A 23,667-nucleotide genomic window follows, 5' to 3' on the forward strand; every position below is an offset into this window, starting at 1 on the left:
TTCAAACTGTAGTTCTTGTGTGGATGTGTAGATTCTTCTGATTTTCTACTTAAATCAAGGAACTAATAAAAGAAGGAAAAAACTGGTTCTTTATATATATTTAACAAGATGAATGTAATAAAATCTAAAATGAGGGTAGAAAGTGAAAGAAACTGCAGCAGATGACGTGTGGGTAGGGTATTGATAATGGAGGGAATGTAAAGCCCTGTTAAAACCTTATTTGTTTAAGCCTTGTTTAATTCATGGGATCCACAGTGTTAAACTTAACTGTATAACTTTTTTTTTATGTTACAAGCAGGAAAAAAAAAAGACAAGGGCCCAAAAATCATTTATTTTTGTACTTGCTATTGTGATAAGGTCAAGTTGCAAAACCATAATCTATGCCCCAATGTCCAGAAACTGAAAATCCATTTCTACTAGTAGCGAGAAAAAAAATCCTCATGGCTGAAATATCATTTCCCATCTTTTTCCTTGCAAATATTATTCATAGTTTTATGTATTTGGTCACTCTTGACTGATACAAACAAGAGCAGCCCCTGGACTCCCCTGAGCAACCCTATTCAGTGCTGGGTTGCTCTAATGAGCAATGGTCCCACAAAGAATCAGTTATAAGTGTAGAGACATGCAGAGAAGTAAATGACATTAAACCACCTTTCTGTTGATGTGTGCTTAATGACTTGGTATATGGTCTGTACAGAGAAAGGATTTCACAGTTTTGTTTTGTGATCTGCGTTGCCAGCTCTCCTGATTTTCTTGCAAGTCTTTTAAAATAGGTGACTACTAATGTGCTTTTTTGTTTTGGTTTGGTGTGGGTTTTTTTTGTTTAATCTTGAAATCTTCTCTCCTATATTCGGCACCTGTGTGAGAACATCTACTTTCATATTTTTAAAAATGTACCTCATGATTGCAGAGAGAAAAAATGTTGCTTCTACGTAGGTCCTTGTCTCAAAAAGCAGATAAATGAAGCAGTATTGAGTGCATTATTTTTCACTTATCTATCTACTTTGAACAGGGAGCATGCTTTCTTAGGCCTGACTTATGATTTCTGAATGTTTTAAACTGGCAGTTATGTTAACATCTGCAGCCTGTTGCTTACATGCTTCACTGTAATTTTAAATTTACTATCAAAAGCCTATCTCATTTTTATTGGTAACTTAGTACCTCATTTTGCCCACATTTATTTGCATCTAGGAACTCCTAGCAAGTATCTACTCAGTATTAAACATTTTTATCCTGTTTTGATAGATGCTTTTATCTATGAACATAAAAAATATCTTGAATTCCTGCATTTGCTTAACTCGTCTGGATTTCCCTTGATAGATGGCTCACTATAGTGTATATGTTTTCCTTCCTGGCTGTTGTTTATGAAAATACATAATCTAGCCTAGTTTCTGTAGTACCCAGGGAAATTTGTAATACTTTAAAGAAAATTTTATTACTTCTGACTATTTTATTGTTGAAAGGCTCTTGGGGGCCAGGCCGGTGACATCTAATGGCACAGATCCAAGAGAATTGGCTGTATAGTTTCAAATAAGTTCCAAATGAGGAACGTTAAGGTTTAGATATGAAAACAGGTAGGGGAATTTTTCTAGCTGTTTGTGTATTTCTGAGTTCTAATCTAGACGTGTTCTTCCACCCAAAGGAGGAATTGTCACCTTCATGATTGGCAAGTACCTGGTATGGCTGGCTTGTGGAGTTAAACCAAAAGAATGATTAGATCCAGGCCAAGCATCACCTACACAGATATGCCTGAAGGAGCCCATGGGCAAAAATAGAAAGGTTAGAGGTAAAAACAAAGCTGTCCATGCACATAGACATTAAAAGATCTCAGAGGATTTGCTGCTTAGTTCAGCTGTGAGTGGTCTGCATGGATGTATCTAGCCAATAGCACTGACATGACAGAAGAGATGAAGAATGTTTCTAAGATATCTGTATGTTTTACAGAGGTGTCTGGATGTTTTTAGACACAAAATGCAATTGAGATAAGAATCTGAAGACAACATTTTCTACACAAGCCTCTAGCTGTGGTTGCACAGCATGTGGTCAATTGAATCTAGCCTTAATAAGTGGGATTTTCATATCTCCTCTTGACCTCTAAAGAGCTCCTGAGGACTAGTTTCTACACTAGAATTCTGTTTTTAGGACATGACTATTCCATTACACAGTGGACTTACTTACAAAAATAAAAATGCTCCATAGTCAGAAGCTGTTTGGGAGCATTTAGACCTGCAGGATCTTCCTGCCACAGTTGCCTGGTAAATCAATTGCACGTGATGTTGTGGACTGGTTCCTTAACTGCTTGTAGAATTTTTGAGCCTCTTTTTAAAAAAAAAAGAGCACTGCCCAAATGTTTTGTTCAGCTGGCAGAAATGTGTGACCCTTCAGATGTCATGTGTAACAGATAAGGACTTCAACACTGTAAATGCTGCTTGTGAACCAGGTGTGTTTTAAGTAGTGCATGGCTGAATGATACCCAGTTTTGTCACCTGATTTTCTTCATTGTAACTCCACTGAGGAGTCTGGGTATAGTCCTCATTTTGCTGAAATACTTGACTGGCCTGGTGGTCTTCGCATCTGCATCCTTCCAACTCAATTTGTCTATGGAAAATCTGTCTGATTGAAGAAGAGCTAGACAGTGCCAGGTGTATGCAAATATTCTTGGATGCACAGACCTCCCTAGAGCAGTAGTACTGATCCTACAGAAGTTGGCTAGGAGACAAATTAAATGACTTCATTACATGGGACTCTGTTTTCCCTTCCAATTTTTATTTGGGAATTTGAAACATTGCAAAATTAATTATATTACGGTTTTTTGTGGGTTTGATTTTTGTTGGATTTTTTTGTTTTTGTTTTTTGTTTGGGTTTGTTTGTTTGTGTGTTTGTTTGTTTTAAAGAAAAAAATATAACTTTATAATATATTTATCCCAACTCTGCAAACTGAGAAGCTTGAGACTATCATAAGATGCAAGGTCAAGAGTAACTCCTAACTTACAAAGTTCATTTCCTGTATGAGCTTGACATGTGATTTAAAGTTTGCTATAAACAACATTATGCTAAAATTGAGCGGCAATAGACAATGATTTTATATACATTTTTGTACAGAGATTATAGTTGTATATAAAGCTAAAGCTTGGTTAGTATCTTCAATCTCAAAAAACAAAATGTCATATGGTCATCTATCTATAAATCATCTATAAATGTCATATGTCATATTATCATTAGAGAGATGTTTGTGAGAGGAGACTGTCAGACCTGCTGGGTCAGACTGCTTCAATACATTTTTCACTCATCTAGAAGAATTGCTTAGTAAACTGGACTTGTCTATCATTCCTGCTAATGCAGCTAAGTAAAGTACACATCTTGGAAGAGGGATGAACAGCAGAGGACAGTGTATTCTAGAGGAAGGTAAATACTTTCTGTAAGTAACCAAGACAGCACTAACTCTTATTTTGTGTCGCAGGAGATTAACACAGCCCTTGGCTACAGGGAATATGGAGTAGGAATTGAAAGATGTTGTTGTGTTCATATGCTTGTAGTTAGACTGTTACAGAATTTAGTTCTGGTATCAACAGTTTTCAAAGGAAAAATCATTGAACTCATATATCATGGCAGTGAAGCAGAGAATGTAAAAATAGTCTAGAGGTCAGAAATTAAAGGAGTAGGTCCAACAGAAAACAGAGAGATGTCAGGCAGCCAGCTGGCTCTTAGGCATAATGGACATGACTCAGGTAAGTGAAATTTTTGCATCTAAGCTGATTGTCCAAGCACCATTTACAAGCAGTAATACAACTGATACACTCAGGGAAACTTCAGGCTGTGTTTCTGTCTACCTTACTGTATCTGGGGGCTGAGTGAGGAAGTTTCAAGTTTCATACTTTTAATAAAACAAGGAGGAATTGAACATCTCTTTCATATCAGGTAAGTACTCTAATTCTTGGTATGAGGGTTGGAACCTTTTTTAAACATATCCAACACAGAAGATTCACAGTGGTGCAATCATAGTGTAGGAGAGGTTCTACATGAGGCCTGAGACCAACCACCTAGCAAACTCTATTCAGCATTTTCAGTATTTTCTGCTAGCTTCTTAGGTGACTCCATCAGCAGGCTGCTATCTTGAGTCTTACTGCTCAGGTGTTTTATTCTACACATTGTACTTAGAGCAACACGATCACAGGTGAGAACTGTGAAATCCACTGGGTGCCATCAAGCCTAAAGTTGTGGTAGCTCACATCTCAGTATTAAAACATGTAAGTTCCCTTTGTCATTCATACCTGAATTTTGTAATAAAGATTATAGCAGTATCATTTGGCCTTGATAAAGCTCATCTCAGTAATTTCTCCAATTCATTACACTTCCTGTTTTGATCTTTTAGCTGCCAGTTTTTTCCTTTCATGTTTTCACTGTTGCCATATTTGTCGGATGGAAAGAGCAGTCCTGGCCCAACATGAATCTTTTCACTTCCTGTCATCCACTTCCCACAGTCTAGCAGTCTCTGGAAACATTCATTTTCTTTTTCACTTGAAACATAGTTAAATATGGTTGTAGCATAAATGGTTTCATTCATCGTCAGTAGAGGCATTCCTCCACAAATGTCCTTCCACATAATGCTGTGATGTCAGTCGTAAATTCTCCATCATAATACAGCTTTGATGTATGTAGTTTTGCTAGATTCTTGGGTGGTGCCAGTCATTACTGCATAGATCTGATCTTAACATATGTTCAGCTAAACGTGAACGAAATGCCTTAAGTATGAAAATTATATAATTTTTTGTGTGTGTTTTCATAGAATAATTTGGCTTAGAAGGAATGCCTGGAGGTTATCTGTTCCAATATTCTGCTTAAAGCAGGGATAACTTTGCTATTGCATAAATTTACCTTTTATATATTTTGGATGCCTAAAGGAGGCATGCAAAAGAGTAGTTTTAAATGATAAACAGAGAAAGCATTCTTCCTCCAGTGTTCAGGGACTTAATGTTAGACTATGAGTCACTCCTTGGAGGAGTTTTTCACTACATATAGCTCAGGAAAGCTAAGCTGACTAACCTTCCAGTATTACTTTTTCTTAAGGGCGTAATATCTCTAAATCTTCACTTATCCAATTGCCTCAGCTGTGAACATTTGGATACCATGGTTGGTATATGAAACAATATCTGTATGTGCTTAAAATGTAAATGCTTATAAAATCCCAGAAGAGTCTCATTTCAGTCATTAGTGGCATACAGATATTTCTATTAAATATGGCCTTTTCAAGAAGAATTTCCATGTCAATATTTTCAAAGTCCTGAAATTAATGTTTTTTATGTGTATTGATCTATACCACATCAGGTAATTATCTAATCAGCAGATCACCTACTAACTGCAATGTGAATTCAATTGATATACTGCTGTGCTTGCATTACAAAATTATTTTATTATGTGCCCAGACCTAAACTGTAAAATACTAAAGGATATTCAGCACAAAGTTGATTACAGTGAGAATATTATTACAACTTTGCTTTACAGATTTATTACAAAAGGATTTTTGCTTTTAGTTGATTTTACATATGAATGCACGTGTTCTGCTTCTAAAATGGATATATTAAATAACAGATCTTTCTTTTTTCCAAACAGGCAAATGGTTTAACTATGGGATTATCTTTCTTGTTTTAATCTTGGATCTAAATATGTGGAAGAACCAAATATTTTACAAACCTCACGAATATGGTCAATATATTGGTCCTGGACAGAAGATCTACACCGTGAAGGACTCAGAAAGCTTGAAAGATCTTAACAGAACTAAGTTGTCTTGGGAATGGAGATCCAATAACACTAACCCGTTGACCAACCGGACCTATGCTGAAGGAGACATGTTCTTGCACAGCAGATACATAGGCTCTAGCCTTGATGTCAAATGCCTGGCTTTTATTCCAAGTTTGCTGGCTTTTGCTTTGTTTGGTTTCTTCATCTGGTTCTTTGGGCGATTTCAAAAAACTGACCAAGGCATGGAGAATTTAGACAAATCATACACAAGAATGAAACGAAAGTCACCGTCAGATATGGGAATGACCCGAGAAAATACACAGGTGTTAGTAGAAGAACCATTAAGTTTTCAAGAACCACATCTGGTATCCATAAAATCAGACTTAAGTGAAATAGTTTTTAATTCTTCTCTCCTAACTTCTGAAAACTTGAACGCACAGTTGAGTGAACAAGATAGCCCCTTACAACCAGTACCAGAGTCCACTGTCCCTAAGAGTAACCCTACAACATAGAGTCAAATACCCAGGAAAATCAGTTTAAATAAGCAGTTGCTATCAGAGTTCAGTTTTACCTTTTGTAAGTTAAGATTTACATAGTGTTTAGAATAAGAAACTCAATCTATACCAAACGGTGCTCAGCATGCTTTTTCTAGGGTTTTTTTTTTTATTTGTATTAGAGTACGTGCCTACTGTATATCTAACATTCCTTTATAGATTGCTTCCCAAAATTGCACAAGCTATTTATTAATACATTACCTTAAGTGTACAATAGTGTATTAGATGATTCCTTGCAGGTATAAAATTCTACCATGGTGGTGCCTTGAGACATTGAACTGTTTTTTAACTCAACACCAGATGTATAGCACAGTTATTCTGATCTGTTTTGGAGTGCTTTTTGTATATGGTTATTTTCAGAATCATTTCATGTCTTAACAGAGGAGATAAACACAGTTATTCCTTGAGGAGATTTTCAGTTAGAACATCACAACTTGACTTTGTTATTTACTCATCTGTGGAGCCAGTGACTTTGATGACCGGACTGCAGAGAAGCATGTTGATTACCTTTTAATTTACGCTGGCTAGCTGCCAAACACAAATACAGATTCATTATGCGGTAAACAGTAGAGCGATAATACAGCATGGGTCACTACTTACAAAAATATGACTTTCTCCATCAGTAACAGCAATTAGGTGATAATGCCTAATTATATTTTTCATAATTAAAGATAAACTGCTCCTTGATTAAAAATTCTGCCCTTCACCTTTCAGAAACAGAGGTGAAAATACATGGTTGAAGCAACTTTTTCCATCATCACACCAAGCCTATGTCACATCAAAGAGCCAATGGACTGATTACGGTAAAGGACGCAGAGCCCATTAAATCCTGTATTTGTATGGTTCGGGGCACGTATGGTGAAACAGGCCAGAGAAATGCACCACACACAGACACTCTGAGCACAGTGAAGAAGTGTTTAGGAGTTTCAATTAAACTAAATTAATACTTGAGTTGTTTTGTACACTTTTCTTTCTTCATTCACTATCCATGAGTAAATGTAATGTGGAATCAGAAACGTGCTGAAGTATTTATTTTGAAGTATTTATTTTGGAAGGGGACTTTGGAATTCTTTGCTGTACGATCAAACTATACACATTAGAGAGCCTGTGTATCTAAAACATCAGAAAGACTGTGATTTGCCTCTAATTCAATTCTATAAATTGTTGTTACAAGTTACTAAATAATAAGTAATTTTTAAGTCTGAGCTGTTTCCCTGTCATTAACTTGCTGTGTTTTGTCTCTGTGACTTTTTTACCTCCATTGTTTTGATCTATCTGCTTTTAAGTTTTTGGAATGCTGAATTTAGTATGCATAATAGGACTATGCATTTATTAACTGTCACTTGAGAGCCAATTCTAATAAATATAATTAGACTATTGTTTATTATGAGGCAGGGGCATATTATGTTAGTTTTGGAGTTTAAAAAAAAAATTCAACATGGCTGTCCTCCTTAGAATCATAAATATTTCTGGCACTAGAAAAGACAGTAAACTCAAAATCAAATATTTTGCTTATGAAATATTTATTATTATATCAAGCAAAATCTCACTTTATAATCAAAACAAATGTTTTCCCATTAAAAATGTGGATAAAAATAATTCTGTTATTAGCTTTTGCCTACTGCAGTCTATAAATCTGTTTATGTAACCGAAAACAAACTATTAATTAGTAATAGTAAAACACTGTGAGAGCCCACCTGTGCTACGTAAGAGGTGACTATAGCGATACTTGACTTTCAAGCAGAATTTGATTTAAAAAGTGAGATCATATGTTAAGTGGGTACAGAAATAGCTGATTAATTTTGCAGATACACGCTTCTCTGAATGTTTTGGGCAAGATAAACCCAACCTTAAAATTCCCCATGAACCTATTTCTCTCTTTTTTTTTCTTTTTTTTTTTTTTTTCTTTTTTTTCTTTTTTTTTTTTTCTCTTGGGAGTGGTTAAATCCATTAATAAGCTGGCAGAAAATGAAAGACTTACTTGAGCCTTACAGCCTGCATGATTACATGACTCCATGAAAACTGCTATTAAGCAACTGATCCACAGCTAAAATAATTCTGTGACCTCACACTGAGTTAATGCTTTTAAGGTCATTACAAGCCTGCATGAACGAGAGAAAAACATCAAGTAATCCTAGATTTTGGAACAGTATTTAAATTAATGGTCAAACAGAGAGACTGCATACAACACAGATTCATAAGAAGCAGAAAGTCTTAGTGTAGCCACTCAGCACAGTCAGTTCATTCATTTAATTGGAGGAAAAAGAACTTCTCAGCTGTGTGGGAGTCTCGTTTGTAAGCAGAGGTGGACAGAGCGGAATGTTTTCACTCTTCTTTCAGTATCTTGTTTGAGAAACCTGAGATAGGTGGCTAGACTTACCCTGAGACCCTTCACTTTAGTTGTAGTCTGGTCATAAGAGCTGATTGACCAGTAGTGTCTGGAGTATGTTTCAGTCAATTCTTACGTGCAGAGACCACACAGTTGGAGCCAGGGAAGAGTAAGTAAGCACACTCTAAACTCCACTCCTGTACAAACCTACTAATGCAGATTTATCCTCCGTCTTCTGAAGCAGCTTTTCTTTCACTGTAGAGTGGCTCATGGGAGACTGGATGGCCAAGTAGCCAAAAATTGGTTTCCTGAAATGGAAATATCCCTCAAAACAATCTGAAATCCTCTCTTCTTACCCGCCTCTATGACTTTGACATGTTTAGTTAACATTTTCCTGAACGTCTAACAAAAATTTTTATAGTCTTCTTTTTTCTTGTCATGAGAAGCTGAGCAATATATGGAAGGGAAGAAAATAGAAGTTAAGCTTTCACACGTGTTGCACACATCTCCATTCTGTTCTCTGTGTTAAGCCTTTAATATAGGGCTGGACTTGGGGCAATAGCTTTTTTACCTTTTTTTTAGCTTTTTTTTTTTTTTAACACAGATACTCTGTACAGTAATAGATGGTAGATACAGCTTATGGAGCATGTGTAGAAGAGACAACTCTGGGATAAGCACATAAGATTTATGAGCCCACAGATGCCTATAAATTATGTCAGCATCCTCAACAACATCCTCAACAATTACCCTTGATGAGATGGAAATGACAGGGATGCAATAGAAGGTAAGAATATTTGTAGAAATCATCCTAAATATTGTCATCACATGTATGAAGACATTTACATGTCTAAAATCCAGTTATATAAGCTGTATGTGTGTATGTGCACTTGGAGTCTAGGGATTAGTTGATTGTCTTGGGGAAGCTGCTGATTCTCTCAAGCAGGCCATTCATTGCTTCCCTCTTAATTCTATGTTACTCTATGAACATTATTTACTCCAGGTTGTTTCATCTCTTCTACCTCCACTTCTATTGCCTAGAAACCAAAAAGGAACATTTAATTTCACCATCTGCCTCCCCAAATTATATTTTTGTCTAATGTATACAAAAAAAAGTAAATTTATTCTGTTTAAAAGAATTCTGTTATCTTCAGCTAGTACCATCATACTCTGGGCTACTACACAATTGTACAGTGTGTACTGAGCATGCTTTTCCTGCAGTGAATAGCTTCCATCACAACAACCACCTGGAAACAAAGAACAGACACTTCTCAAAGACTGGAAAGACATCAATTCAGATACCTACTAGACTGGCAAGCTCGTTTTCCCAGAAGTACACAATTTATGACTTAACAATAAAAGATGTAACAGATTTTTAATATACTGCCCTTAATTTTAACAACCTTCTAGGAGGGGCTTAGAGAGGGGGAACTTTATATCTGAGACCATAAAGTTGAAGTGCTTAAGGTCCTGCAAGCAGAGCACTTCAGCTTTTTAGGTTGCATTTAAAAGTAACCTGCTTAAGCTTTCAGCAGATTGCAAAAATCATAAAAATTAGACACACCAAACTGTGCATAAGACCATAAAGCTGATTGACTTGTAGCTGCCTGATGGAGGATATAGACAAAGCACATGCTTATTAGATGCTAGAGTGACCTTGTGCATGAGATTATAGATAGTGACACACACAGCTTCAAACTGCATTTCTTAATGAACAGTTGCAGTTCTTTTATTGACGAAGATGCTGCTGCACACCCAGACATCCCAGCTCTTCTACTGCCAGTACCTCTCCTGTCCATCTGTTGTAAGCCTCAAATGAAAAAGGGATTTTTTGTCTTTATTTCTCTCTGCACTCAAAACTGTCCTGTGGGGAGCATGGGTTCCCTGTCCACAATGTGGCACGCCATTGGGGATGCCAAATGCACAGACTCAAGTAGGACAGTCAAGGACAAGCAAGAGGCAAAAGTTTGGTCTGTGAGCTGTGCAGCACTGAAGTGAGGAAGAATACATTATGTGACCATTTCAGGGGTAAATTGGTAAAAACAGAAAATCTGTTTCATAGGAACACTGGGAGATAAACGGAGTCGGCAAATCATTATAAACCCTATCCATCCCCTTCACGTACTCAAACAGAAGAGCCAGTCTCTTCCCAAATGTTCACAAACAGCTCTCAGCTTCCAGATGACTTCTGAGTGACTAGGTTTTAACACCGTCTTATTTCTCTTCTAACACTTCCTCTGCATGGGGGATGCCAGCACCTTCTCACTGTTTGGGGGAAGGGATAGCTTTCTGAAGAATTAGGGAAGAAGCTTACAAAGAAGAAACTCCATGACGCTCACAGTTTCCATAGCAAATTCTGTACCAGAGTGAAGAAAAGCATGAACCCAGCTGCTTTTGCAAAGAGGAATCTAGTAGCATCAAATCCTTTCAGAAATGTATGTTACAGCCACTGCACAGTCACAAAGATACTTCTAATCTCTGCTTTTCCTTTGATCTCTGGCAATTGGGGTCTGCAGAAGGGCAGCTTATCTGATTCCCGCAGGCAGGTTATAGACCTGGTTCTCATGCTGTTTTGTGACATATGGAGCACTTCTCTGCATTTTGAATTCCTTCTCTTCTTCCTTTTCTTTCTTTTTTTTTCCCTCAAACCTCATTCCACTGTTTATATTTCAAAGCTATTTTTTTATTGTTGGTGACCTAAACCACAAATCACCCACCAAAGGCCCATAATTGCTGTCACTGATCTAATACCATCTGTACACAGGCTCTGCCCAGCCAACAAAATTGAGCCAAAGGAGCAACAGGTACCTTTCCTAAAGCTTTCTCCCAGTCTAAGGAAAGATGTAACATGAAAATGATACATTGCAATACTGTATGCTGTGTACAGGAAGGTGTTTGTTCTGTCTAACCAGGTCCCTCCATGCATTGTTACCACGGAATATTTACATGACTTTATGACTGGATATTTTTGTTCAAGAAATTGCATAACTAGGTAATTCCTTTAAAACTAAAGCCCTGCCTCTTCTATTGCAAGTAGCTTGCTTTTTTTCTCTGCTACATTTAAAGGAGACACATGAACATAACAGGTATTTTCTTCCAGTCTTCCTTCCTCATAGCTCTTCAGTTCCCAGCAGCTTTCAGCCTGCTTGTGCACAAAACCCCAGTGTGTCAGGCTTCAAGGATGAGGATTTGAAGAAAGAGTAGGCTCCTTTCTTTTCAAACAGACATGTACAGTTGCAGATGCCTGTGGTGGAACTCCAAACTATTGTCAGGGAAATGAGAAATACAAGCCAAAAGGACTCATAACAGTCAAAATTGAAATGCAATATTTGTTTTTTTTAAAATGTCAGTATCGACTGCTTCTTTGCTCCTTCCTTTTTGCTAACTTTCACATAGGCAGTTTAAAAAGGATCCATACATACTTATTTCCTCAGCTGTCATTTTTCTGTTCTTCCCCCCTTCACTCACTATAGGAAATCTCTTTAATTGTCAGTATCCTCAAAATGATCTGTAGTTTACATTCAGAGCCTTCCTTTCCTCTCTCTTACCTCCTCTTTACTTCCATAGGTTCACAAGATGATTCAGGTTGTAAGGTGACTCTAGGCAAGCTCTTGCACAAAACAGGGTCAGCTCAGAGCTCAAACCAGATTGCTCAGGGCTTTATCTTTGCAAGTCTTCAAAACATCCAAGGATGAAGCACAACCTCCCTCTGCAGATCATTTCAAACCCTTTTCAGTGTTACTATATATATGTTGCCACTGGTGAAAAGAAGAAATCCACAGCATCAGTAAATGTGGATGAACAAACTGTGTATAAAACATGACAAATGACATGGTGCAAAGCCAAAATTGTTAAGAAGTGAGCATGGCTGTGTTCAGTATCCTCTGCTCTGTGGGAATTAATCTACATCTATCCCTTACTAGGAACTGCATAGGCATTACTGAAAGCAGAAAATTGAATGCAAGCATGGAAAAAATTGAGCGAGTTTCTTTGTGATGCTGAAGTTAATTGTAATTATATTTCATACTGATATAGCTGGTATCAGTTTATTGCCTGGTAATTTATTTGCATATTGAAGAAGTCAATTTCCTCTTCAGTTTGCAACCCTTGGCTCATGTAATCAATTAACCTGTGTGAATGTTTAAAATTGCTGATGAAAAAGTCATACTTTGCTCTATTTTTTCTAGAAGAACCAACAGCTCCTACTAATAGAATGAGCTATTACATTTTTGGAAAACCTATTTGGAGTGGTCAGTAGGAGCATTGGATAGCTGAACTTAGGCATTGCCTAAGTCATGTATCTATACAGACTGACTGTAATCAGTATTAACTGCAAAATCATTTAGATTAATTGGAAAGAAAAAGGAAGAGACTTCTTTCTTTTCAGACCTCCATTTCTATTGACTTTCCATTACTGTCTTTTTGTATGTCTAAACACACAAGAGCATTAGAGTTGGTCATTAAAAGGAAAAACAGATTAGAAACCAATACTTACATGTTATGTGGATGAAGCCTGGTCAGGTTGGGTGTGGTTTTAATTAAGATCTGTCTAATGTGACAAAAAAGCCCTTCCTTCTACAGAAGTCTAACAGAGGCGATCAGAAGAAAGCTGGCCCTATTCAGGTTTTTTCAGGGAAGGTGGCAGATTGCTTACAAGAATGTGACAGGGACGCAGAGAACTTTGTGGGAAAGCAAAAGTTTTAATCAGGAAGGAAAGGGTGGAGGTAGGTCAAGATCAAACAAATCAATATGGTATAATCCACATTTGTGTCTTACAGCAGTATCTTTTCTGAAGAGCCTGTTTAATTTCAAAGGATAAAGAGACAAAGGGAAAGGAGCTGGGTAATAGGAGACTATCTTATTCAAAAAGCTTTTTAAAAAGTATTGATGTGCTCTCCTCCCCTTTAAATAGAGATAGATGTTGATGGTGACTGCTCTTGAGAAACTGCGTGTCTCATTGGCCCTTCTTTGAGAGGTCTAAAGGTATATGAAAAGAGCCAATGCTCTGGTGGCTACTGAGTCTTTTGGTTAATGAAATACATATTCAAACATGGACACAGTTTTGCTATTGAATCAATCACAAAATCATTTACTGAAAACAGGTAAAAGCAGCTAGAGTAAAAATGTTCCAGAATTGCAGGTGTTCCAGCTATTCCAGATGTTTGAAGACCTTTGTAAGGTTCATTCATTACCTGCTGACTATGGCAGCCTTGCCAGGTAACATTGCCAAGGATGCAGATGTGGCTTAACTTCTGCATCCTCCAGCAGTAAAACAAACCTGCTCCCACAAGTACAGATGAAGTGTAACTATTTCCAGTAATCATTGTTTCAGTGTTTCTATGGTTACTGGGAAGAGAAAAATCTCTGGTGTTGCTTCATGAAATTATTACAAAAAAAAAAAAAAAAAAAAAAAAAAATATCCAAAACCTCACAAAAATCTTACAAGGTTAACTTTAAAAAACAAACAAAAAATAAACAGACAAAGTAGCCATCCATGTGTCTCATCTTTTTATACACTTTCCTATCCCCTCTGACCTGCACAAATCCCACCAGTTTCACAGTAAGGCTACTTTTCAGAAATAATGCCAAAGGATGAAGGATGCAGAGATCAGACTCCTCTGTGTGAGGTTCTGGAGAGACTGCAGGCATGGCTCATTCAAAAAAGAAATAAAAAAATATTGATTCCATGGACTAAAGAGCTCAGCATTTATATAAGTACAGCTAAAGCATATGAGGCAGAAGTCAGCAGTAACCTCCTGCTCCATTTTCACAATAAGTCACCCTCCCAGGACCAATATTTGTTGAACCTGTCAACTACAAGTAGGCTTAGTGTGCAATATTTAATGAAACCTCCACTGAAATGTGTGGTTGCGCCTAAGTGTTTTGGTTCCTAAGTTTTCAAGCCCAGATGATTGATACCTATGTCAAAAAAGAAAGGGTGGTGGTGGCTCCTTTGTTAGTAAGTGGTTCTTGAAATTCATGGAAGATTGTTTTATGGTACAGTGTCTCCATTAGATAAATGGCAATTTTCTGTAACTGCACCTGAATGGTTACTGCTCCTGCTCTGAAGAGTCTTAGGAAAGACACAGTACAATATTGGTCTAACTGAACTGTAAAGACATGAGGTTCATCTGGGTGTGTTTCAGTGCTTTGCAAAAGGTGTACAAAGGAATAAACACAGGTCCAAATGCGACTCCTGGTGTTTTTATGGCTCCAATGTTGCTATACAGAAATCTTCACCATCTCTGTAAAAGTGAACCAAATATTTGATGAGACCTTTCCTACAGATCTCTTCACACTGTTTTCTGCAGTATGCTGGAAAAAAGTACTTGACTGAAATTACCCAGATGTGATATTGTTCTTGTTACTATTTATACCAGAGTAGCATGAAAGTGCCTGAGAGAAATGAAACTATAAAGACAGGAAAGGAACTGCTTGAAGAATTTGCAATACAGACAACACGCAAAAGGCAGAAAAGAAAATTAAAACAAAGAGTTTTGAAATCACTTGCCTACATTCCCAGGAGTCAGGTATCCCACTCGTATGTATGTCTGTTCTGTTATACCTACTTTGTTAGGACCTTGGCCTTTCTGGCTTGTTGATATCAACCATTTTATTTTGCTTCTTGTTCACACAGACACTGCATAAAACATCCCAGGAACAGGGTTATGCATATTTTACCCCAGTATATATTCCATCTTGAGAAATGCAGTTCTTGAAACCAGAAGGCAGTTTTGCTAGCCTCAGATACCAGTTGCCTACTGCCATCAGGATGCCAGCAGGGTGACCATAGTGAGGTGTGGGAATACTTTGTTTCTTCTTCAACTGCCTTCCCAAGACTGCTGATCTCAGTCTGGCTTCAGACATCTGAGCCAAAATAGACTTCCACAGTGCTTCAAATCACAGCAAGTAGCATGCAAAGAAATTACAAAGCTGCCTTTTATTTCCCCAAGTGCTCATATCCTATTGTTTCTTCGCAGACTATATTTTGTAAAAAGGAAGTTAAATTCTTTTCCGTATTATTTGCGAGGACTGCCACTGCTTATGTGATGGCAACTTCAGAATTGATACCTGGTGGTAGTTTTCCTTCAGCTGTGTCATGTGTCACTAAGAAACAAAGCTGGAATTTCAGAAGATAAGCTAAGAAAGACACTCTTTCAACATATCTCTGCCATATACATTGTGAGCACCTTAATTTTTGCTTGAATGATGAAAACAGAGAGACCTGTAAAACAACAATCTATTTGTAATGAGATTCTTCACATGGCATCCTTATATATGGTCTCAGCTGAGATATGGAAGGGGCCTTCCAGTGCCAGAATGATAAATATCATTTTTAGGGACAAGATGAGGAGAAACATTAACCCTGTGTGAGCAGCAGAATGTGACAATGCCATGCAATGACTCACACCCAGGCTGGGAAGTTTTGTCATCCAAAGTTGATCTGAAAGCACATGGGGAATGACAGAAGGCAGGTGGAGTGTGAAATGCTGATTTGGTTTGGAGACCAGGGAAGGTTCTGGGCTCTGGCTAAAGATGGGTGAGTCCTGGCAGGAGGCTGTCGCAAGAGGCCTGATGTGGGACTGAGGTTTTGCCAGAGGACACTAAAGCCCGCCTTCTTGAGAGCCTGAGGACATGCTGGGAGCCTGCAGGGCACCTGCCGGGGCACGATATTGCATCAGTGTGCTCTGAAGAAGCAGCTCTCAGTTCATATTGTGTAAATCACATCAGAATCAGGGTGATTTATTCAATTAGCAACACCTAATTAATCAGCAACCTGCGAACTATACATTCAGGCTCAATATCAGCAATACAGCAGATAAACCACAAAACTAGGCACTAGACACAAATGCCAACAAACACCAACAAATGCCTAAACACTCTTCTAATCCCCAAACTCTTTCACCCACACAGACACATACACACAAAATTTTAGCATGGACTACACACAACATGTCCCTGGGAATGCCTGTTTCTGCAGCCTGTGCAGGTCCCCCTGCATGGCAGCATGACCACTGGTCCATGGTGTCACCTGAAGCTGATGGACAAACATCCTTCCAGCAGCATCCATGCCCAGGGTCACACACTGAGTGCATGTGGGGTTGGGTTTGTGCTGATCCTGCTGTGGTGGGTGATGAGTCCCAGAGCAGACTAAGGCAAAAGAGGAAGTAGGAGGCATGACACACTCGTACTTGCCAGGTTCTATCCTGCTGTATGTATCCTTAACCTTCCTTCACTATTCATTGTGTGAAGGAAGCCCTAAGGCAACAGTCTTTGAAGGACTTAGGTCTTCCTATAATGATTATCCAGACTGAGCTTCAGTCCCTCCCTCCTGACCAGCTTTGTCGCCTCATGAAATCTTGGAAGAGCCTTTCCTAGTCGAATGGCTACCACCCTTGCCCTGCCTTCAGCTGCCCTATGTCTCACATGCTTCTTGTTGCCCGGCTGCTCCATTGCCCCCATGGATCACCCAGCTGCCCACCCAGCCATGCTGGCAGCTGAAGGTATCTCCCACAGGTCCCTCTGTGACAAGGTCTGTCTGCTCCTTGTCTCTGCCCAGCATCTGGCTTATTTCAAAGCTGATTTTCAAACAGCTTGTTCTCTACTCTTACCATACCTCTAGATAAGACTAGGGTGGGCTTTTATCTCATGTCTGGAGCACAGCCACCTTCTGAGCCTGCAAAGTATCTAGGGCACTGTTTAATCTCCTGCTCTTCCTTAGCCATCAGATCTGACTTCACGAAGACCACAGGCTCCCTTCATGTGCCTTCCTATCTTGGCTAGTTTTGGCTAGTTTTGCCCTCTTGTTTTGGAAATCACCAGAGCACCTCTGCAACCACGGTTTCCTCTTGTGAAAGCAGAGCGATAATATGTACAGATCTTGAAGAACAAAAATATCCTTACTCCTTGCATCCAACTGCTCCTAGATCATTCTCGTAAATGTCTCTGTGAAGGCTAACCTTGATTTTCATTCAGAATCATGATGCTCTGCTCCACAAACGCTCTGGTATGGCTGCTATGATGATAGGCACCTTGCCAAAGATGGTGGACATGGCACATGGAAGGTTAGAGGTTCCTACCAGCTCATACTTGAATGTCATGATGTTATTTCATCTCACGGCATTGGTGACAGGCAATGGTTTTGGCAGAACCAGTGTACTGGTGACTCCCATGTTATCAAAGAGGGCGGTGCCTGGCCAGCACTCCAACCTTGTCACTTCATTTTGATCTTCCAAGGAATACTGACCTCCACTGTTACTGAATCCCCTGTACAGAACAATGCAGCATACAGCAAAAACTACCTTTCTAATGTAATTGCATGTCCTGTTGGCAATATCTGTTGTGAAGACACTAGTTGCACCAGGGAAAAATACATTTTTCTTCAGGGAGATGCAAAGGATCACAGAGCCTTGGATGAAGCAGCAGAGGTAATCGACATCAGTCCTAGCTTCTACCACCAAGAGAGCCTGCATGGGGAGAATGAGTGGAAAGGCAAAGCACAGTGAAATATTGCTGCTGGACACATGGTGTTCCCCAAAAACAGCATGTCCAAACTTGTGAAGGAACATCTGAAGCTGCTCATACCTCCACCAGGCCCTGCCTTTAACCCAGACGACAGTCTTCCTCACTACACCACAAGTGGCATGGCTGAATTATCACAGTGTTCTTGAGCATCTGTTGAAAGAATGCACCCATGCACATGTACACATTTTCACCGGTATTTATCACCCAAATTTAGAGAAAAGCAAAAAATAGGTATTTGGAATAACCGTGTTTTACTTGTTCTACTTGTCCTGATGACTGATCATCCCTGTTTAGGTAGACTTTTGTTTAAATAAATAAATAAATAAATGAATGAATAGGGCATCCTATTTCATGAAGATTGCCCAAAACCTAGACTTTAAAGCAAGAATTTCCATTCTGGATCTCAAAGTGCTCCTCGCATATCGTTCATTCTTGAGTTCTTACAATGCTCTTTGTACACTGTATGTAAAAAACATCTTTGTATATGGGCCTAAGCCCCAGGACAACAATTGCAAAACATATTAAAAGTGTAGTTTTAATGTTAAAAGAAGAAAAACTGAGTGCTGAAAGTTAGTGATCACTCAGTAGAGGGCATGTAAAGCACAGGATCAGAACAGTCCCCAGCTCAGATAGATGGTTCCCCTTATCTTATCTTCTGCACGTCCCATGTGCTCACCACTGATTACTTGCAAGAGTAAATATCTCAACTCTTTAGCTAAGACAGTACTGTGTCTGCAGCAAATCCCTTGCATGAAATAGGAGATGCAGCCAGCTTTGCTGGTGAATGTGGAGGGAACCTCTGGAGGAAAGCTGAAGCGGAAATCAAAGGTGTGGATCCCAGAATCCAGGCAGCTGTCTGAAAACCAAGCAATATGCTCTAGTCAGAAACCTCTTAAACATTTAAGATGTTTGTACCTTCCAGAAACCTTGACATTTCTTCCAGAAATCAAGGTGATGTTACCTTACCTCACCTTACCAGCTGGTATTTCACACAAAATTTTATGAGTGAACTGCGCGCTGCCTCTGCAGGTTAGCTGCTGGATGTTTGGGCAAAGCAGACTTGAGAACTGCTCATCTGCTCATCCTGACTCACAGTCATGAACCTGCAGCTTCTAGCTAATCGTTTAGAATCAAAATAGACTGATGTGGACTCTTAACTGCAAAAAGTAGTAATGGTCTTCTAGAGAGTGAAATTATGTCTTAACTCCCATTTTTCTTTTATTTTTGTCTGCAGCACATGGGAATGTGATCTGAACCTTGTGTTTCACCTTTGTGAAAGACTCACTCACAATAGAAATAATATTGGACACCTTCCTTGCCCAACTGTGAGACAGGAATATTACAATCCATTCCTTCTAAAGTCTTTGCATCTGTGTCACTCCATCTTAATGAAATTCAGCTTTGTATAGGTCCTGCTGACTTTAAGACAAGACTATCCCACCCATGTAAGCATATGTGTAGCCTCTTTTGACCTGATAAGAGCAGCTCTTGACTCTGCTTATCCAAAACTTCACTTCAACATGCATAGGTGCTGTCAGTTTTATTGTCCAGATGAACACTTTTGCTCTTCCTAACAGCTTGTGCCAAAATTTCACTTTGAACAACAGTAGTAGGGAATCAGAGACTGCTAGAGTTTTGTCCTATTTCTGCATCTTTTTGCAATGAATTCAACAATGTCTTATGTTTTTATAATCTAAACTGGATATTTTTGCTGGCAAAAGAGTCTGGGTATTGTTTCCTAATGGGAAGGGTTTTTTTTTGCCACATGGCATAACAGCTCTTTCAATCCATCAGTTGTAACTCAAAAGGAAAAAAAATGCCTAAAGAACAATTTGAAATGGAGGAAACTGAAATTCAACTTCTTAGATAGATGCAATATAACAAATTCCTGATAGTTTGTAGGAATCTGATATTCCAATATCTCTGAATTCCCCTGGGAAGTAAAAGTATGCTCCCCTTCCCCTAGCTACCCATGTCTGGTATGCATGAACCCCATTGCACAGGAGAAACCATCCACGTGGGCTCCAAAGCTTATTCCCCTGAAACCACATGAGTGTTACAACTTTCCTGACAGCTGTAGAGACAGGAAGGACTCCCAAGAGCCAACTCCTGGGGGCACCCAGAGACATTATGCATCTTGGTCTTCAGCAAAACTTGGAAATTTCAGTCACACTGTGACTGTGTTTAGTGGTGAGAAGACAATGGCTGTGGCTGTGGGCTAAGTGTGAGTGTGCTACTGGTACGAATGACCTGAGGGACACTTTCCTATGAAGGGCAGAAGAGATTTCCTGAGGTGAGACCATGCACAGCTTTGCTTAAAGAGCTTCAAACTGTTTGCTGAGCTCCTGGCTCCTGTTTGCTCTCACTCAGGGATTCTGTTGGTGCTGAGCCTTGGTAGCACCAAAACGCCTTTTCTTTTCTGGATCTAATTATCCTAGCAGTGTTACCAGTCAGGTTTGACAGTCACCAGTAGTCAGTTCTTAAGCAGTCATTATCTCACAATGAGACTATACTGAGTTCCAGGAAATGGTGATAAGGTTTACCAAGGTTAAAAGGATATATGTCAGTATGCACCAGAAGCCATGTACATGCAATTCTTACACAGACATCAGCTGTGACCCAAGGTGGTTATGTGGTAAGATCAAATACCAGGCAGTAACATGCTATGAAGACCATATTAGCAGCTGAGTGTCAAAAGCTGACACAGGCAGGGATCTGCTCAAACATCCATTCCTTCTATGCCAACGTCAGTGGGGAGCACAGAGTATTCAGGGTAAGAAGAATCAGGTCTGTATCTTCTTTCATGTTTTCAAATGGTTTCCTTGGACTTGTCAGAGCACTTCTGTAGAGATGCAATCAGTGCTGGGAAAAGGAGCAGAAAGACTCAGCTACAGTAGGAATAATCTGTTATTAAACTGTACTGCTTTGGCAAATTATGGTGGATGTGAGTGCTCAGCTCTTCTGATATAAGGAACATGAATACAGGTGACAAAATGTGGATTTAAGAGTATATTTAAGTAACCCTTATTTCAACTTCAGCTGAGGAAATACAGAACTGAGACGCATTACAGGTACTTGTTCTTCTAATAGCAAAAATGATTTTTCCTACACTTAGTCACTTTCTGTCTTTCCTGTCAGGGCTGTAACATCTGGTAGCCCATAGCAAGAGCCAGCATGCTGCAGGAGGTCAAGGCAAAGAGTCAAAGGCATGTGTAAGGGGAAAATGATCTCTAGTGTGAAGTGGAGCCTTCAGGTCTGAAAGGAAATGAAGCCTGATCACTGCAGGTCATAGCTCAAATAAACAGCTTCAGAGCAGTCTGACTTCATTTCTAAACTATTCCAGTGCAATGAACTTTTAGCCAATTATCTGTTGACTAAATCCTCAGGACTCCCAATAGACCTGAAGAAAGAGAGGCTGAGAAGAGGAAACGCTCCTTCTAGGAGGCTTCCATTTACTGTAGATATCTCCTGAAATAAGACACTTGTCTGTAAAGAAGACTGTCTTTGGTGGTCATTACATCCCACTGACTTAACTCTATTTAATAAACATGTACTGTTTAATCATTAGCTCTGCATTTACACGTGTGCATGTTAGAGTGTATGACACCTAAGGGGTGCCCTGCTGCGGGCATTCCTCTTGGAGCAGGAGAGCTGGACAAGACCTCCAGAGGTCTCTTCCAACCTAAGTCATTCTGTGTTTCACACTTGTGCAGTGTTTTCAGTGTATGTCTGATTGTTTCTTGCTTCTCAATAAGGATACAGCAATAACACTAAAAGAGCCTTCCCTACAGTTGCAAATATAACACTTTTATACTCAATTTATATATTCTGGCACATGAAAAGCATTTCAGATGAGCAAAGAGTGCTTCAGTGACGTCCTTGTGACTAAAGATTTCATACCTGCAGCTGGACAGCGTGCAATGGCTGTCTGTGCAACAAACGTTCACAGCTACCAGAAGTGTGCTGAGGGCACTTCTGACACTCTCAGATGCTACTTTCCATACTAGAATATTTCTATTCATTTCTAAGCACCAGTAGCCATATGGCATAGTGAAAAGGAGAATGCCATGGGATAGAAGCAACAAGTATTGGTGATACAGTAGATAAATTGTAATTCAAGATTGATATTGCAAACATAAGTGGTGGCCAGAGGACTGCAGCAATTGCTAGTGAGATCTGAATACAGCAGAACAGGTGAGCAGCCACTACACCATCCTTCTGAGCAGTTTGGCTGAGGCAAACAACTCTTGTTCACCTAAACAGGATGCCTGGCAAGTTCTTACTGTAGTGTGGGAGCCCTTGCTGAGTATGGCTAAAGGCAAGGGACTGAGGTGAATCTCAATCCTGAAAATCTCTTTGTCACATGAGAGTAATTCCAGGCAACTGGAGCTGCTGCCAACACATTCCCTGCAAAAACATCATCAACAAAAAATAACAACAATAACAACAACATAAAACACTGTCTGGCTCACTAGTGTAGTCCTCGAGTTCTGTTGGACACTTGGAACAAATGAGTGCAGAATGCTCCGGTCTGCATTGATTTGGGAAGGGAAAAAAAGAATGCAGGGAGAATGGAGGGTTCTTCAGCCAGGGGAGCAGGGATGAACACAACCAGAGCAAGTGGCGGGGATCACTTCCACTGCTGATGCCAACAGACAGATGTCTGAGCCACCAACAAGCTGTGAGCCAAGAGAAAGCATTGGCACCTGCTCCACAGAACCTGATTCCAGGGGCAGTGTTCTCAGCTGCAAGCTGAGGATCTGGGCACACAATGAGAAATACTGAGTATTAGCTGGTCAAGACAGCAAACAGTTTAGGAAACAAGGCACAGCAGAACTTTGAACTTTAATCCTATTCTCCTACATGCCAACCACTCACTTGCTCCAGTGCAGTCAGGATTCTCCTTCATAGTCCCTGTCCCTCACTCCTGCAGTGGTTTTGTTTTTGTTGTTGCTTTCCTGTTTTCTTTTTTTGAAGGAAAAAGTATTGATGACTGCAGACTGTTGTTCTCAGTTCTTGGCTGCTGCATCTTGTTCTGTGAGTTTCTCCTTGTGTTGCTCTGTTAAAAAATAAACTCTTTGGGAGAGGAATTGTTCAGTATCCTGGGTTGTAGTGAGAAGGAACAGCTTTTCAATGGGTTACAGAATTACCAATAACATAAATATCCTTTTTTCTTGCTAACACTTGGTAATTTTCAGCAGTCACGCATCATGAACAACCTGCATGGTTATAGGTAAAAAGAATAACTTACAGCTACTTGCATGAGTCAAGATATATCATCAAGTAAAAAATTATTATCCATGATAATTTATGAATCAAATGCTAAACTTCCATGGTTTTGTGCTCAGGCACTGATTTATGCATTACAAAAATAGCTTATAGCTATGATCTCTATACTACCATTATACCAAACCAATATTTCATCTCAATCTGTATATCCCCTGTGAATTTTAAATACAATCTGAACCTGCTATCAGTCAGTAAAGGAGGAAGAATTGCTTTTAACTCATAATTTGCTCTCCT

The 23,667-nt window shown here is 39.2% G+C and overlaps 2 protein-coding genes across 3 annotated transcripts in view; one reads left to right on the top strand and one right to left on the bottom strand.

Annotated features, from left to right (window-relative positions):
- TMEM117 (transmembrane protein 117) overlaps positions 1-7,636 on the top strand; it is a 192,833-nt gene extending 185,197 nt beyond the window's left edge. Inside the window, exon 7 of one of the 2 annotated variants that reach the window (XM_042816395.1) lies at positions 5,611-7,636. In XM_042816395.1, the coding sequence (XP_042672329.1) occupies positions 5,611-6,251 (641 nt within the window). In that variant the 3' untranslated portion in view covers positions 6,252-7,636. The remainder of the gene's footprint in view (positions 1-5,610) is intronic. The other variant, XM_042816396.1, reaches the window with a different exon arrangement.
- Positions 7,637-17,597: 9,961 nt separating this feature from the next.
- ARRDC5 (arrestin domain containing 5) lies at positions 17,598-23,053 on the bottom strand. Its single transcript, XM_042815865.1, has 4 exons — positions 23,023-23,053; positions 18,831-19,000; positions 17,922-18,086; positions 17,598-17,708 (listed from the first exon to the last, which is right to left on the bottom strand). The coding sequence occupies exons 1-4, from the start codon at positions 23,051-23,053 to the stop codon at positions 17,598-17,600; spliced, it is 477 nt and encodes a 158-aa protein (XP_042671799.1).
- Between the last annotated feature and the right edge of the window lie 614 nt (positions 23,054-23,667).

The sequence above is a fragment of the Centrocercus urophasianus genome, unplaced genomic scaffold, assembly GCF_019232065.1.
Source record: "Centrocercus urophasianus isolate 14NV4802_14NV808 unplaced genomic scaffold, USGS_Curo_1.0 seq_15, whole genome shotgun sequence".
Lineage (NCBI taxonomy): Eukaryota > Metazoa > Chordata > Aves > Galliformes > Phasianidae > Centrocercus > Centrocercus urophasianus.